The following is a 16,964-nucleotide window of genomic DNA, read 5'->3' as shown; positions in this document are numbered from 1 at the left end:
ACCACTACGCTCCCTGACAAAGATTCCCTCCCCAGCTTTCCTGCAACCCCTTTTAGGCACTGGAAGGCTGCTGTAAGCTGCCCCAGGAGCCTTCTTTTCTCCAGGCTGAAGACCCCCAGCTCCCTCAGCCTGTCTCCACAGAAGCGCCCCAGCCCTCTGAGCATCCTCGTGGTCCCCTCTGGAGCATCTCCAACATCTCCACATCTTTTTTTTAACGCTCCCATTATTGACAGAAGCATCACATTCCTGCAGCGGCCTCTCAAACACCGCATCACCCTCGGACCCGGCTCCCTCTCGCCGTGCCTGCGGCGCTGTGCCGAGAAAAACTCCTCCGGAACCCGCGGGTGGGGAAATCCCCCGGGACGAGCCGGGCGCGGCGCTGCGGGGCGGGGCAGCTCCGTGCCCCTCGAGCCCTTCCCGGCTCCCGGTGGCCTCGGTGGCCGCAGGTTGCCGGCTGCCCGTGCCCACAGCGGAGCCCCGGCCGCGGGGCGGAGAGGGGCGGGGAGGGGGCGGCCCGGGCCGGGATCCGGAGCCGGCGGCGGAGGGACGGGAGCGGTGCGGAGCGGAGCGGAGGCAGCTCCGTGTCCCGCAGCCCCCATGGAGAAATGCAGAGGTGAGGGGGGGGCGCCACGCGTGTCCGCGACCTGCCGAGCTCCCCTGCTTCGGTGGGGAAAGGGCTTTGGGGAAATAAAGGGGGTCGCCGCGTTCACGCGTGGGGAAACCGCGGTGGAGGTGGGGGTGTCTCGGGGGTGTCCGCGTGTGGGGGCTGCAGGCGGCTCCGTGGGGAGCCGAGCCCCGCGAGTGGGGCGGGGATGGGAGCGGGGCGAGTCCCGCAGGGGGTCGGGGCGGGGGGCGCGGAGCTGCGGCTCCCCGGGCACCTGCCCCGGGTAGGGACCGTGGGGACTCCCCACGCAGGACCCTTCCCTCTCGGGGTCAGGGAGCAGCGCCGTGGCTCGCTTGCTGCAGCCCCTGGATTTGCCGAAGGTTGCTCCGCTTTTTCTTCCTAAATCGCCCGTCGGCGCAGACTTCCTGCGCTCCTGGTTTCTGAATGCAAATCGGGCTGGAAGGAGGGCAGGGTCCCGGCCTCCCCGCTGTCCCCGGGGGTCAACAGCGGCTGGGAACGGCTCGGCCGAGCCCCGCAGCGCTGCGGGAAGCGCCGGGGAAGCGCTCCGGGGAGCGGAGGAGAAGGAGAAGGGGGAGGAAGGGAGGGGGGCTGGTGAAGTGCCCACGCCTGGGGTGCTCTGCGATTTTGGTGCCGCTGGCTTGTAAAAGTCTCCCCCAGAGGAGGTCATTCCAGCACTTGCACTGTACCGAACAAGTCTGTGGTACAGCTTTACCTATTGGAAGGAAATGGGGTTCTGCTCATAGCCACTGCCCTCCTTGGGCTGCCTGAACACTTCAGAGAGGAGCATAGAGCTCAAAAAGTACGTTTCTGCCTGACCCTGCCTGGACACTTTACCCTCAAAATACCCAGGTGTGGTTAGAGCTCAGTAGACGCATTCAAATTAACAGCCCTTGTTCCCTAATCTTTCTGTGGTGGGGACCTGATATGCCAAGGTATCACACTGTGGGAAGTTACTTTTTGCCAGGACACCGTTCTCTGACTCTGCTGTGCAAGTAATGCAGTGTTCTGACACAGCTGGTTCTGTATCTCCTGTTGCATTTTGATTCATTTCCTACTTACAATTGATGCTTTAGAGGCCCGATAGGCACAGTAGTGATGTACTGCTAAAGTGATGTTAAAGATCATATCACAAGCCAAATATTGTGTAGCATTTTTTTTTTTTTTACTCTTTTTTTTTTTTTTTTTTCTGGCAGGGTCTGCACAGTGCCATTCAGTTCTCGTGGCAAAGCAGTGGATTCATTAAAATTCAGCTATGTTTTGTATATTGTCTTCTTAAATATGCACACTGCTCCCTCAGAGCAGGGCGATGTGTTCTGCACATGTGTAATGAATAGCAAGAGCGACTGATGGCAGAGCTCGCCAGTGCCTTCTGTGCTATGGGTAATGAACGGGCATGTGTGGGACCAGCGGGTGCTGATGAGGGCAGGGAGGCATCCCGAGCTGTGTGGTCCCAAGGGGAGAGCATGCAGGAGGTGGGAGCCCTGTGGAGCAGGTGGAGGAAGCAGCTGAGTGAGGAGTTACTGATGAGCATGAGGGGCAGTGCCTGTTCCTACAGGACAGTCCACCTATGATGGATGGAGTCAAAGGACACTTAAGCAATAAACTGCTGTTAGGGGGAGGCATTTAACTCTAAAGCCTCTCCTATTACTTAAGAAGCACAGGGTGTGAGCAGCAGCAAACAGCACTGCTTATTTCTTTTAAATGCAGGTGGGGACGCATTCTAGTCCTGGCCCCAGCCTGGCACACACAGGAGGTGTCTGTCCCTCCTGCTTCCAGAGCAGCTGCAGGATTTGGGTGCTGTGTCAGCCTGCAGGGTGGCACCTGCACTGCGGGAAGGGCTTAGGCGCTTGGATGCACGTGGTGGGAGTGAAGGAGGGGCTGTGGAGCTCTCCTGGGAATGGGTTTCCTTTCCCAGCCTCTGCAGATGGGGATGCAGGGCCAGCTGCATGAGAAGAAACTCTCTTGACACTTGTTAGGCTACGAAGGCTCTGAAAGATGATCTCTGTGTGTGGCAGGTTTTTTTTCTTTTTTTTTTTTTTTTTTTTTTCTTTTTTTTTCCTGCCAGTCTGCAGCAAAGAGCATTTTCTCAAATGATATGAGCCTTGAGAGGTTTGGTAGGTTATTATTGTATTTTTAATGCGGTACAGCTCTCTAATGGAAATCGGTGTTACTTGCAGCCCAGTCCTTCAAAGAAAGATGTTTGGCACTCTTGTGTTACTGTCTCTGTTGAAGAAAGACATCAGCTTTGTATTCCTCTTCATCTGAGGGTCTGCCAGGGCTCTGCAGGGCACTGTGAGTGCTTCCAGTGCTCCTCTAAGGAGACGTGCTCCTTCCTTGAGGTTGCCTTGTTACCAGAAGCCAAGCGTTTAGTGTAGATGAGGATTAAAATGGTGACTTGGTAGAAAGATGAGGTGTTTGCTCGCTTATTAGCGTGTTTCGACTGGGAGGGGAATGGGGCGTGGGCCTGCTTGGGACCTAGTGCACGTTCTTTTTAACAAGTTCCTGCAAATGCAGGGAGATATGCTTGGGATGAACCGTAAAGCAGAGAGGAGAATAAGAATCCTGGTGACATTCTGAGACCCTGTATAAACCCTTGTTAATCAGAATCAGAATTGGATTGATTCATATTAACATGATCTAGGCTCTGCATAAACATATGTGGTTTATCCTCAGCTGAGCACCATCACAGCTGTTGTGTTCAGCTAATTGCCTTGGTGCAATTGGCAACTGGAGAAAACAGGGCAGTGTGCTGCTGTACCGAATCCAATACAATTTTCAACTGCTGTGCTGAGTCTCCTTTGAAATGGAAATTAATGTCCTGTGTAATGCTGTAAGATGTGTTATCTCTCGCTTATGTGAGAGTGACCCTGGTGGGTTTTGGAGAAGGAAATGGGCTCTGAGAGCAGAAGGCAGGGATGCAGTCATTTTCAGCACGGATTTAGGAGATGAAGCCTTTTTCTGTGACTGAAACCACAGCCTGTCTCAATTATACATCTACCCTGTCCACCCAGCCACGCCATCCTGCACACTGTCACCCGTGCCAGTATATTTCTAGCCCAGCTGCATTTCTGGACGCAGCACCCCCTCAGTCATGCTGCTATGGTATCTGAGCCCTGCTGGCATTGTTCACAAAACTGCCTGGATCCTGCTCCTGGAGCTGGCAGTGCTCACCTGCACTGCAACTTTGGGCGCCTACTTTTGGAGCATTCCTGGCAAGGCACGAGGCCTTGTTTTTGTGGTGTGCTGTTTCTTTTTGTGTATGGGGCAGTTCTTGTCCCCCTGCACACCTTCACCACTCCTGAAGCTGTGTGCGTGCTGTACTTGGCGGGGGCTCCAGAAGTTTCCTGTGAAGGAGTTCAGTGTTTGGGGGCTTTCACTGATCGCTTCCATTGAAAACCTACAGCACAGGGAGTGCTTACGTTGTTCTCTTGGGAACTTCCTATGAGCCTCCAAATAGCCTGCTGTCCCAGAGGGAAAGGCAGAAGTCCTCTGAGGCAGGCAAATGTATCTTCAGGCAGTAGCGACCAGAGAGCCCAGGGCTGCAGGGGACACCTTGGAGAACCAAAACTCAGCCGTGCATCTGTGACTAACGATGATGTGGAGCACCAGCACCTGGGCCGTAGGCGTTCCTCGCTGAAGCACAGGCCCAGAGCCAGTGTGTTGACTGGGGTGCCGCAGTCACAAAGCTGGTCTGCTGACCTGCCCAGTGGTGTTTACTTCCCCTTGGAAGTTGAGTCACCTCCTCTCTGCTCTCAGGTCAGCGGGGAAGACAGGCTGGTGTGGGCACTGCCACAGTCTGTCACCACAGATCTGACCCGTCTCTGATGTGGCCTTGCCCCTAGGAGGTGCAGGTGCCAGCGCTGCTCATTTCTGGGCTAAAGTTCCTATAAATGTTTTTACAGACCAGTAACTTGAGTTGATTTCAGGGAGCAGAGCTTTAGGAAGATGGGGTGTGTGGGGGGAGGTCTGAAGCAAACTCAAGCTGCTGAAGCTGGCCAGAAGCCCACAGGCACCCTTCAGTGGGGCTGCATTGGATGAGCGACTGGCCCTACAGCGACCCAGTGAGCCTGCAGCCGGGGCTGAAAGGCACCGAGGCTGAGAAATATGCCAGGGCTAACGCCTGGCATGGGCTAGCTTGTGGCTGCTGGCTCAGGACGGCCATGGGAGAGGCATCATGACAGAGGCGTGTGCGTGGCAGCTCCTGCAGGCAGGGGCTTTGGTTTTGCTGCAGCCCTGGGGTCCCCTGGCAGCGGGGCTATGGTGTGGCGGGATGCTGCGGGGGGAGGCCTGGGAACTGTGCTCATCTGGCCTGAAGTTCCAAACACAAGGGTCAGCGCTCACTGAAGTACTTTTTTCCCCTCTTTTCCCACTGACCTATTGGCTTTCTTCGTGGGCAAAATTCCACAGAAAGCACATCTGAGGATGGTTTGGTGTATGGCAACATTGTCTTCAGTTATAAACAGCTCTGTCTGGAAGTAAATATCTCAGAATTATAGGATCAGCCTGAAACTCCCACATAATGTACATACTTGCCACTTGTGATTTAATAAAAGCCAGTATTTCCTCCCCTTCAGTGAACTGTGCTCTGTCTTGCATAAAGGTTTTTCTGATGTCTTTTTTTTTTTGTTGTTTTCCTCCTTTGGATCCGCTTAGGATAAAAGTGTAGTGCAAGGCTTACAATGAGCCTGGGAAAGAGAGACCCGCAAGCCCTGGCTGGCAGTTCAGCCTGTGGGCTTCGTGTTTGTGCGTGTAGGAATTTGAGTCTCCTCCTGAGATAACCAGGAGCAGTCGCCGCCCCCAGCACGGGGGTGATGCACGTGGTTTTCCACTCGCTCGTGTGACTTGGGAGGCTTTCATTTTGAAAATATCTTTAGGCTCTCTATCTCGCTAATAATTAATGGATCTAGTTTTTTGTTTTGTTTTTTTTTTTTTTGGAGTCAGTGTGAAGTTTGGAGTGTAGAGGTGAGCTGCTAAGCAGCTTGGATGCCTTTTGAAGATGTTTGCATAACGCTTTGGCAGCGGTGTTTTCAGCGAGGTGGGCCCGAGCCAGGAGATTTTTGCAGTTCATGCCCGAGTTGTGGCTTGAGCCCTTCCCTCTTGAACTGAGCTCGGTGGGGAGCAGGGCTTGGGCTGCTGCGATGAGGCCATCTCCTTCCCAGAGCTTGCGTCTGCACCGAGGCAGGTGGCGAGGGGAAGTGTGTGTACAGGTTCCTGTGAGCTGAGATAAGGTATCTGCAAACAAATCTCTGATCCAAAGTCGCTCTGCAGATCACATCATCGTTATTTATCACTGCAAAGCACGAGAACTATTAAGGCTTGGGAAGAAAGAGCTGGCTCACAGAGAACGTGAGTTGCACAAGGGTTTTGCAATGCCGCTAGTGGCTTTAGCTGAGTGTCTCTCCACAAGCACGTTTGAAACGGGGAGCTTTCTTCTGCAGAGGAATGTGACCCGGCCAGCTGCAGCCCCACCAGCTTCCAGTAGCACCATTAATTTGTCATTTGTGTGGAACAAGCCAGTGCATGCGGCCGGTCAGTCCCCACGCCAAAGGCTCTGGCTTCTCATGGTCCCACTGAGAATGAGCTGAAATCGGCGCTAACACAGAGATGCTCTTTGGTGCCTGCTGGTAACAGGCAAGTGATTGCAGCGGTTAGGTGGCCACCACCTGCAGCAGTAAAGGATTGCAAATGCAGAAATTTGGGCTGCAAAAGTCGAGATGTGGCGAGGCCAGGCTTCTGCAGCGGCTTGTGACAGCTGGAGGCCATCTGTCCCCTCATCCCATCAGCAGCTTTATCCCTGCTACTTGGCTGGGGAGCATGTCCTGCCTCCTCTGTTTGATTCTGGTGTCTTCAAGGATATTTTGCGTTTTATTGCAGCCTCTAAAAATGTGCCTGGTAGTCTTGAATACTGGGAATTTCTGCTGGTTTTATTGTCATGCTTCTCAGACTTCTCCATTGCCCTGGGGTATACAGAATCCAGCAGAGAACTGGGATTATAATGTACTGTTCCACATCTGCTATAGGATTGCCTGATCTTGGCAGCTGATGGAGTATGATAAAGCCTCCTCGCATGAGAAGAGAACTGTTCAGACCGATGGAGCTCCATCTACAAAGCAGCAGAGCTCTCTTTACCTTGCTGCAGTTAGCTGGGCTGAGGGGTGGGAGGTAGCATCCCCTCATCTAACCCCAGCCAAGCTTTTGTTGCCTGTTAGGAGTTCAGGATGTGTTCATGTGCTTGTGGGTGAAAGCAGCTTTTTTTTTCTTAATTAAAAAAAAAAAAAAAAAAGTGTCTTCTGTGCATTGTAGCAGCTGTCTGCTTGTTGTGAGCTGCGCCTAGAACCATGCCTGTGAAACTGGGTTAGGAGACTGAAGCGCTGATAACCTGTTTGATAACCTTGTGGCTATCTGTATTCCTTCCTCTTGTGGTGGGTGATGAGGGGAAAAGTGTAGAACACAAAAGACAACGAGCTACGTGTGATGAAATTGCATGAGGTGACTTGAAGTGAAGGTGTGACACAGATGGACCAGGCAGACCTTGCAGCTCCTGGGGGGCCACGTGCCGTCCTGCACTGGCCTCAGACCTCTGAAGAGCAGGCTGCAGGCTGGCTCCTGCTCAGCTGTCTGCTGCTGCTGGGGTCTCGTGTCTACTGGGCAGCACTGCGGCTACGTGCTCTTCCTCCTGAGCTTTTCAAGCCGTGCGGGTGGTTTGCCTAATCTGGGGCATGTAGTGCTTGATGCCTGGGGCTGCAAGTGTCATCAGTGCTGCGCGGGCTTTTGGAGTTCAGCACCCTCACCCTTCTCTGTATGAGTATCCCAGAGCAGTGCTCAATCACCAGTGAGCTCTGTGTGTGTGACTTTGGGGAATTTGGGGTTTTCCCTCAGCCTGGTGCTTGTGATCCCCACATCTGTCTTGGTTCCCTGTGCAGCAGTCAGAGCGTACTGCTGTTGCTGGTGATGCTCAGCCTCGTATGGCAGTGGTACCTCTGAAAGCCGGGGGCCTCTGCAGAGCCACCCCTTGCAAGACGAGGTGCAGGAGCTCGCAGTGTCTCCCTTGGCTACTCCATGAGAAAGCTATAGGAAAACGTGAGGACTGACTTGTAATAGTCCTAATTACATGTTACTGGGTTCTGTCCAACCTAACCAATCATTATTAGCTGAGCAGTTAATAATACAGTCCCCCTTCTGTGTGCCAAGCATGGGTGTAGCTTCTCGGCTAACAAGGACCTGTACCCTTGCAGGGCAAGGGCTGTGTGGGAAGAGGAGCAGCCTAAGAGCGTGCTGAAAAGGCACAACCCATGTATTCTCTGAGGCTCACAGTAGACGTACACTCACCTTAACACAAACCCAAAAGGCCACGGTTCTTTTTACCAATGCAAAATGGAAGTCTGCTACCACACCATGTAGCAAAGCAGTGCTTGTAAATGATTTACTCTTCTGTTAAGCACAGTATTATTTTATATAAGCACAGGTTCTCACTTCTGCTGTAACCTTGTCCCATCTTTTCCAGTCCTATTAAAGGGATACATACGCATGCACAGTGTCTTTCAACTCTCTAATGAGCAATGCTGGCTGGTGATGTTACCCATTTGCCTTGGTGCCATGACAGTTTAATTCTGCTGCTGCAGCTTTGGAGTTACTCCCCTGGTGAGGAGAAGACTCTCTTTTGTGAAATTGGGTTATCTTTCAGGCGCTGAAAGGCACTATTGCCTTGTTTGGTGCTGGTTGTCTCAATGCTGAGCTATGCATTGGGACACCATAACCTATTGTGTGTTGTTTAATGTATCTGTGCTTGCAAGAGTTGCTCAGCTTGTATCTGAATGTGGTTGAACTGCAGGGTCTAGTTCTAGGAAACTTCCCCAATTCTTGTAAATCAGTCTTGAAGTGTGTTTGTTATGCTAAGCTTCACTCTTGATTTCTGGGACTTTGAATCGTAATTCTGTCGCTGATCCTGATCTAGATATTGAGACGCTGTTAATGCAGTCTGTCATCTGAGCGCTTACATTGTGGCAGCTAGTCCCAGTTTCAGCACAGCAGGCTCTTGCTTTAATCACCTGCATATGCCAAAATACCAATCAAATGGATTTAAACGGGCTACCTCAGCTTATGCTGAGCCAGTACAACCTAGCAATATGTGAAGCAGAGCAGACCTGGGTGAGGATGCGGTTTCTTCAGGTCCGTGTCTGTTAGCACTTTGTGCTAGATGACTTCAGTGAGCGTAGTTTTCAGCTCGGGTTGCTCAAGCAGATGCTCTCTTTGAGTGCAGAAGAGGTCTATTTCTGGAAATTGAAGTGGGAGTTGGCGGGCTGGGGGGAAACGAAATGGCAATTGAAACTCGTTCGTTATAAAGCCTGAATTCCCATGTCTGGCTGAGAAGAGAAGCAAATGCTTTCTAGACCCGGGAGGCTCAGCGTTCCCAACAGCAGCATGATTTATTTGTAATTCTGATAGCTCTCTCTGAGCCTCTTAAACTGAAAGTGCAATGGCAGCTTTCCTGTACTGCTCCGACTGCGTGCAGCAAGCTGTGGGCAGTGCCCGGGCAGGAGACCCGAGTGCTGCAGGAAGGGAACTCAGCTGCAGCCAGGTCTTGGGGCAGCACTCCAGGAGAGGATTGCCTCCGTCCGAAACCCTGCATTAAATGGCACGGGATTTAACTTGCATGTTTCACTGGACCAGCTACGTCAGCCTTCCTTCAATTCTTTGGCTTAAATAATGGCATCCCCCTTTGGTGCTGTGTGTTTTCATTTCAGCTGTGGTGATTCTCTGATTTTTGTGGTGGTTGGTTACCAGCTCCACAGGAGTTTCAGAGCCACAGGGATAAACTGGAGCATGGCCAGGTGTTGAGCATGGAGAACAGCTCTTCTGGGAGATGGCTTCAAGACCAGGTGTAGGGTGTCCTGTTCATGCTGCGTGTGTACTAAAATGGAGCATCCATGCAGTTAGTGTAGGCATTTAGCGTCTCTTTGAAACTAGTGTTACTACAAGGTGTGTAAAAGAACATGGACTGCTGTGTGCCACCTCCAGATTGCATGTTCTTACATCAGTCAGCTAGTCCCCATGAAGAAATGAGTTGGTCTGCGTGGTAATCCACTTCTCTCTTTAAGGTATTCTTATAGAATTTAACTCTGGTCAGACAACCTCACACCGACACTCCTGATTAGCTGCAAAACCTTCTCAGTTTGCTTTTGTTCCCATGCTGGACTGGAGTTTTTGTTGGAAATGCTCTGTTTTCAGCATGTGTTCTTGTTTTTCCTGACAAACATGAATGTCTGTTGGCCTACATCTAGAGGAGGTGGGAAAGGCCAAATTCATTCCTGGTGTCACTCCAGCATAGTCAATGGGCTGACCACAAGGATCAGATAGGATCTAGGACATTAAGTTTACTGAAAGTTTAACCAATTTTTATTGATACATTTCTGGTGCAACTGATAAAGATGCTTTGTCACATCAGGAAATCGAACTTTAAAGTTAACAGAAGCCAATGTGTGATGGAGAAGGAATGCAGAGCTGGCAGCTCATTCACCCAACAGAAATGCTGATGCTTCTGGGTGCTCGTAGCACAGGCATGGCTCACCCTTGCTGCAGACATAATTACTTGAACCATGAAAGATGAGGAGGCTTGAACACACTGGAGATGTGTGGTATGCTAACACAGCCAAATCCTCTGCTGAGACCTCAGTTGGGGCTGGGGGACCCTGGTGCTGAGGGCTGTGGAGCCTTCGGCACAGCACTGATCTGTTGGTGCTTGACATCTTCATCTTAGAGGCTTTGGGCTGAAGCCTCCTCAACTGAGAAGCTCCTGAGAGCTTTTGCTAGTCCCACATTCTGGGCTGGAATTTCAGATTTTCTCTCAGCACTTGTCTGTAAGATTTCCTTCTCTCGTTAATACAGTCACTTTTTGTTTCTGTTGTTCCCAAACACGCAGGCCTGCTCTGCCATGGTACAGCAAGAAGGAAGTAAAATATTCCATTTTAAATATGTAAAGAGAACTGCTGCCTAGCAAAGACAGAGCTGGCTTCTGGATGAAAGAGTCAAATGCCAAACTGTTTTGTTTCAATTTGAGCAGGAGCAGCTTTGATCTAGAAAAGATGACTCAGTCAGTAGCAGGGAGCATTTCTTTATTCTGAATTCAGAAATAAAACCCTAAGATTTAGGCTATGGCGGGTTTGACACGTCAGTCACAGTGTATATTATGTGAAAATGAAAACCATAATGTCTGAAATGAACTGTGGATGCTTTTCCGAAACAAAAAAAAAAAAAAAAAACACTTCTGATGTTGGTTGCCAAGAGTTTTCCTGAAGCCAGAAAGGGCTGGGGGTGGGGGAAGATCACTGCTAGGGAGATGGGAACAGGGAGCAACGTGGACAAACCAGGAAGGGGAGAGACTTCCTGCACCGTAGCTTAAGCCAGAGGTGGGGCCGGGATTAAAATCTGGGTCTCCTGGCCCTCAGTCAGACCCCAGAATCTGCGTTTGCTGCCTCCTTGCCCTGACTCGGTGCATCTCCTTTGCCACCTCTTGCAGCTCGCTGGAGGAGGCTGATGTGGTTAGACCCCGCAACTGGAGGGTCAGCTCCAGTTGTGTGGAGCAGGGATGGCCAATTCCTGCTACTGAGCTGCTTTTATTTGGAGCCAGGTGTCCAGGCCCAGATCGGCGCAGCTGTGTTTCGTGGCACCGCAGCTGACCCAACAACACAGCTGTGCCCGGGCTGGGGCCCTGCGCAGGCCGCAGCACACACACGTGGCCCGAGCTGGGTGCCGGGGTCAGCAGGTTGTGTGGCTGGGATCCTGGGGACGTGGTGAAACACATCTGGCTCCAGGCAGCAAGCTGCTGGCAAGCCCTGGTGCAAGGGAAAGCTGTCACTGGTGCGGCTTTATTCAACATCCAGCCACTGGCCTGGTTTGTTCTGTGCTGCTGTCCCCTGCAGGCTGAGAGCGAGTGGGTGTGTGTGTGTGTGTGGAGGGAGCCTCCAGAACACTTCCTTGGTGGTTTCGGTGGTTGCATGCACTGGGTGATGGAGACTTCTTTGGCACGGTCGCCTTGTGAAATCTCCTCCTACCCAACAGGTTGTTCCTGCTGAGGAGGACAGCCCAGCCCTACGATCCCCCTGCCTTGCCTGCACCACCTCTGCATTTGCTCTCCTTCTTGCTCTCCTAGCAAGCAGCTGCCAGCTAGCTTTTGGCCAGGCTAGTTTTCTGCTTGCTGGTAGACCAGAGGGCAAGGGGGTGGGAGCAGTGTGCTGGGGAGAGGGGCCACTCTGTCGGGTAGCAATGCACAGTCAAGCATGCTCACTCAGGATGCCAAGGACGTTCAGGTTCTCCACAGATGCCTGGCAGCAGGGATTTCCTTGGTCTGCACTGTATATGTCTGATAACAGGGCTGGTTATAGAATAGTAGCTGGATTAGGTAGCCCAAGCTAAACAGCTGTAGAGAAGATGAAATTAGACAGGGAAAAGAGTCCTTAAATCATTTACTTTACCCCTTGTTCCAGAAAGTGTGTGTCTTCTGGTGTTTTCCCCATTTAGATGCTGAATGTTCCAAGTGATGTGACTTTCCCTCAGATTTCTTCAGGATTGCTCCATGGTCTGGGAGGTCTCATTACTCCTAGGGATGTGATGTGAAATATTAGTACTGGATGTATACAGTGGAACACTCACATAATTTCCTTTCTTGGCATGGCAAAAAAATAAATAAATAAATAAAATCCCATTTTCACTAATGCCAAGGAACAGCCAATGGTGTGATGTGAGAGCTGGAGAAGGTGAGGAGGCCCACACTACCTGCTGTCACACTGAACCCAAACCGCCCTGGCACCCAGGGGTGTCTCAGCCAGCCCATACTAAGCAGCGAGCTGCTGGCCTCCCACAGCATCGTCCTGTGGCTGGCAGCTGGTACAAGTGTGAGTGCAGATGTGGTGCTGGGAGACGATTCAGAAGCTCAAGGCTTGCAGCTGGAAAGTGGAGAGAATGTGGTTGGAGGGAGTTGATCATATCCTTTCCTCGAGGAAGGAACGGAGGCTTGGGCACTTGGGTGGGAGGGAGGAGGTGTCTGCTGTCCACCCTGCAGCAGAGCGGACTGAGAGCTCCCAGATGTCATCAAATCCTTCTCTTCCTCCTCCAGCTTCCCTTTGTACATTACCATTATCACAGTTTGTTTTGCCCATCCATTTCCAGGAACTACCCCAATTTTCAAGGTCCTGCAGAGACAGAAGGGAGGTTCCTTCTGTGACAGCTTGAGGAGCAGTTGATCATATGTATTTTGTTTTTTTTTGAAGTGGACTCTCTCTGGTACTGGTTCTCCTGCCACTGATGTTTTCAGCCCGGGGGAGAACTGTATGACCATGACATATAGGCCAATGCGAAGCTAATGGACTGAAAACACGTAGCAGTGCTGGCTAATCACAGGTCCAGCAGTATGTAGCATGGCAGTATGGGTGTGCTCCCAGGTATCGGTGGTGCTTTTGATATTTCCATGCTTCGTTTCACTCTGGTCTTGAGTGTGCCTTTAATATAAAGCAGTACTGTGAAAATCAGAGACTTTACCCTGTGACACCATGTGAATTTTGAAGGAATAATGCTTTCTTGAATAGCACCGGTGATATGTATGTTAGCAAAGAGATTAGAAGCATGGATTTCAGTCCTCCACGAAACAGCCTAAAGGGCCTAACTGGAGATGTTGCTGAGCTTTGTCCCACGGGAGCAGGCTTTTAACCCTTGGCTGGAACAGTCCTGTGGGTGGAAATACACAGTGTGAATATTAATCTCCAGCTTTAAAACAATAACTTTTGCAATCAGTTGTTGGGTGTGGTTTTTTGACAACTTCCAGATCTCATAAATCTGATGTTTATGAATTATAAATAGCTGTAAATGTACCTGAAAGCTTGGATGCTGTAACTGTTATTAACTACTCTTAATGTAGGTCATAACTTCTGCCCAGAATTGGTGACAGTCCTCAAAGCTATAGGTGTGCCCAGTGCTGCAGTATAGTTTCTGGCATGTCTTTTAGATGGAAGGAAATTGATAGGATAAACATTATATCAGAAAATCAAAATAAGCCTGTAGAAATTTCAGCTTGCAGTGAAGATTGTAATTTTTAGGTGGTAGGACAAAGTGATAATAAATACAGCAGGGAACAAGGAAATCATGTAGCAACTGAAAAATATCCAAACATATGGAAAATTCAATTCTATGGAGAATTAAGTCACTATTATGTAATCAGGATCAATGGAAATGAGCTGATGTCAGTATTGGACTGGCTTAATGCATGGATGGAAAATTGTGTCCTCTCGGACAGACCTGCTAATAGGAGTGGAAGCTCCATGCACGCTGCATTTCCATTAACCGTGTTTTATTTTTTTACCTAGAAGGGGCCTGAGCCAAACCCAACAGAAATAAATAGCATTTTTACTAACCTGAAGCTGATTTGGGGTCTGAGCCTAAAAGATCTGTAGAAGATGGCAAACAGCAGGAGTCTGTGGTGAATGTCTACCCTGTACTGGTTGTTCAGGGCAAAGCTTTTCCCTTGCTTTCCATCTGTCTGAACCTTTTGTGCAACCAGCTTCTGGATCATCCCTCCAGGTAGGGCTGTGGTGGCCCAGCAGCCTTGAAAGTCCCTGCCCAGGTAGGAATTTCCATCCCAAACTTCCAGCTGAGGACTGGAAGGGGCTATACCTGGCACCAGGTGGGATGGGTGCCCATGTGCCCAGGGCACAGAGACTCCAGCAGCATTACAGTGACCACAGAATCAGCAAGGTTGGAAAAGACCTTCAAGATCATCATGCTGCAGAAGTGCCCAAAGACCTCCTAGCCTTCTTATGGCATGATGCTGGTTCTGTGAGATGGACCCTGTGGTGCGGGAGGGATGAAAAGCCCTTGCAGCTGCATGGGATGTCCCAGAAGGATGTGTGCCTCGGAGGCAGCTTGGTCTTTTTTTGTGGTGGGGCTTGATAGCAGCAGCAAACTCATAGCTTGTCCCTGAACATAATCAATCCTTACCTGGGCAGCTGTGTAGGAAACACCAGAGCAGTCTGTTAGGGTTGAGCACACTCTAGTTAACGTTACTGAAAGGTCATCCTGGAAGAACTGCTTGGGTTCAGCACAGCTTAGGGCAGTGTCTCTTTGGCCACCTTGAGCAAGGCTGGTTATCAAGATCCAGCCAAGCATCCTTACTGCTAATTTGAGAGCCAGAAGGGTTCCTGAGGTTTCTGGGGTGTGTTGTTTTTTTCTGATTTGTGAAGATGAATAAAAAAAAAAAGAAAAGCATATAATGGTTTAGTGAGAAACTCGTGTTCTAGATACCTTGGACACTGTGACAGTGACCAGGGCACTGCACTGACCTACTGAAGATGCATTTTGGGGATGCCCATCAGCCATGTATTAACTAAAAGGAGAAGCAACAGGTTTCACAAGAGGCTCTTCCCTGCATGAAATAGGTTTGAAATCCTGGAGTGGTTACTGCATAATAAGAAAACCTGCCTTTGATTCAACAAAATGAGGGGAAAAATGTCAGCTGTTAAATGTTAGTGGATGGAGCTGTCATGTGAAGCGAACATGTGGGTGGCTTCCAATTAACAGAGATGCCAGGGGTGGGGAGAGACTAAGGAGAGAAAAGGGGATGGGATAGGCTGACCTTTGACTGTTTCCAATTCAGTGAGAGCCTGAAGGGAGTGTGCGAAGTGAGCAGGAGGTCTCTGAGGGTGTCAGCCCAGGAGAGGACCCGAGCTGCTGAACACCTCACACCCCATGGAAAGGGGAGCTACCACATGTGCCCTCAGCTCTTGCTGCTGGCTGGGCACTTCTGCTGCTCACCTTGTCAGCCCACCCTCGGAGCCAATTCCCCTGGGCATCCTAGGGAAAAAATGGGGGAGGAAGGGAAGGGAAACTCCCTCATCCCCACCATTTTGTTGTTTCCACACATTACTCTCACTGGCTTGATGTGGTTCAGTGAAGGGTGTGATGAATACCACTGCAAGTGCAGGGCAGAACTGAAACAGTAGCCAATGGCAGAGAAAAGGAAGGGGAGCCTGGGGCTCGTCAGCTTCATGGGTTCCTCATTTGGAAAGCTTTTTGGTCATGGAAATAACCTTGATGTTTCCCTAACTGCTAGGAAAGGATATGGAGAGGGGTGTGACAAAAAGAGAGCAAACAGCTTTATCCAGTACCTTAAAGGTTACTTCTGCTTTTCTTGTTAAGCCTCTTCAGCTTAACTTAAACATTTTCTGTGCTATGAAATAATCGCTCTGAAAATGGTGCTAGAGAGGTGAAGACACCCTTGGCTTTGGGAGCAACGTTAAAATGATTGCATCTACTTCCTGCCCAGCAGATTTGTTGAAAGTTGGCCAATGTCTTTCCTGAGAAACAGCTGCTCAGAAATTTGGGAGGAAAAATATTTTATTCCTCACATTCTGGTGGATTTGAGGCTCACCAGCTGGTTGAGTAGCCTGCCAAGGCTCCACGCTGTTGTGGAAATGTACAGTAACTGGGCATAAGTAGCTCTAAGCCCCTTTTGGACTCGAGTGTGAAAATGTCTTAATGCTGGGAAGCTGCTGAATGTCTCTTTCAAAGTAGAAATAAATCAGAATGGAATTGCTCTGTCTTTGCCAACAAATAAACTCATTTTGGGGAATTTACTGTCCCTGTTTCCACAGCGCCTCTTAGGCCCGGCCTGTTGGCTGGAGCTGTCCAAGCCCTCCAAGGCCCTCGTGCTATTCATGTCTGTTTGAAATATTATATTCAACTTAAAAACCCAGTTCTTAAATTGGATTCTTGAGTGCTTGTATCCATAATTTGTTTTGCTTCAATCTGAGGATGAAATTCTCTCTATGTTGAGGAAAGTCTCTGATTGACTTCAAGGAAAACAGGCTCAAGTCCTAACAGACTGAATTTCAAACAAGGAAAGGGAAGACTTGTGTCAAAAAGACTTTACTGCAGCAAATACAACTTCTGTCAACGTAGTCTCATTTGTCTGTCTGTTTTTAAACCCTGATTAAATTATTATGATTTGCTTTTCTCAACTCCCACCCCTCCCACAAAGCGGAGAAAAGTTTAAATGGAGTATTTTGTTTGACTGGTGTAAAATAAATATTTTGACAGCTAAAAAGTAAAAAAGAAATGTTTGCATCCGTCTTCCTGAATGGAAAACTGGATATTTTCTGGCCTAGAATGCAATGGTGATGCTTGGCCACAAGGACAGCCTCCTCCAGCCCAAATGTGGGCCCAGGACGAACAGAAGAGGGATGGTTCAGATGTGATATGAGAGAAATCTTTCTGAGGATGAAGAGAGTCAAGCTGTGGACAAGGCTGCACAGAGAGGTCCATCCTTCAAAGTTTTCAAGACCCAATCACTGCA

General features: G+C 50.0%; 1 protein-coding gene across 3 annotated transcripts in view; it reads left to right on the top strand.

Moving 5' to 3' along the window:
- The first annotated feature begins 532 nt into the window (after nucleotides 1–532).
- AFAP1L2 (actin filament associated protein 1 like 2) overlaps nucleotides 533–16,964 on the top strand; it is a 61,481-nt gene continuing 45,049 nt past the window's right edge. For all 3 annotated transcript variants that reach the window (XM_032191035.1, XM_032191034.1, XM_032191036.1), the window contains exon 1: nucleotides 533–613. In XM_032191035.1, the coding sequence (XP_032046926.1) occupies nucleotides 598–613 (16 nt within the window). In that variant the 5' untranslated portion in view covers nucleotides 533–597. The remainder of the gene's footprint in view (nucleotides 614–16,964) is intronic.

This window comes from Aythya fuligula, chromosome 7 (genome assembly GCF_009819795.1).
Source record: "Aythya fuligula isolate bAytFul2 chromosome 7, bAytFul2.pri, whole genome shotgun sequence".
Lineage (NCBI taxonomy): Eukaryota > Metazoa > Chordata > Aves > Anseriformes > Anatidae > Aythya > Aythya fuligula.
Note: the sequence above shows the minus strand (reverse complement) of the source record. Positions and strands in the feature narration are given on the sequence as shown.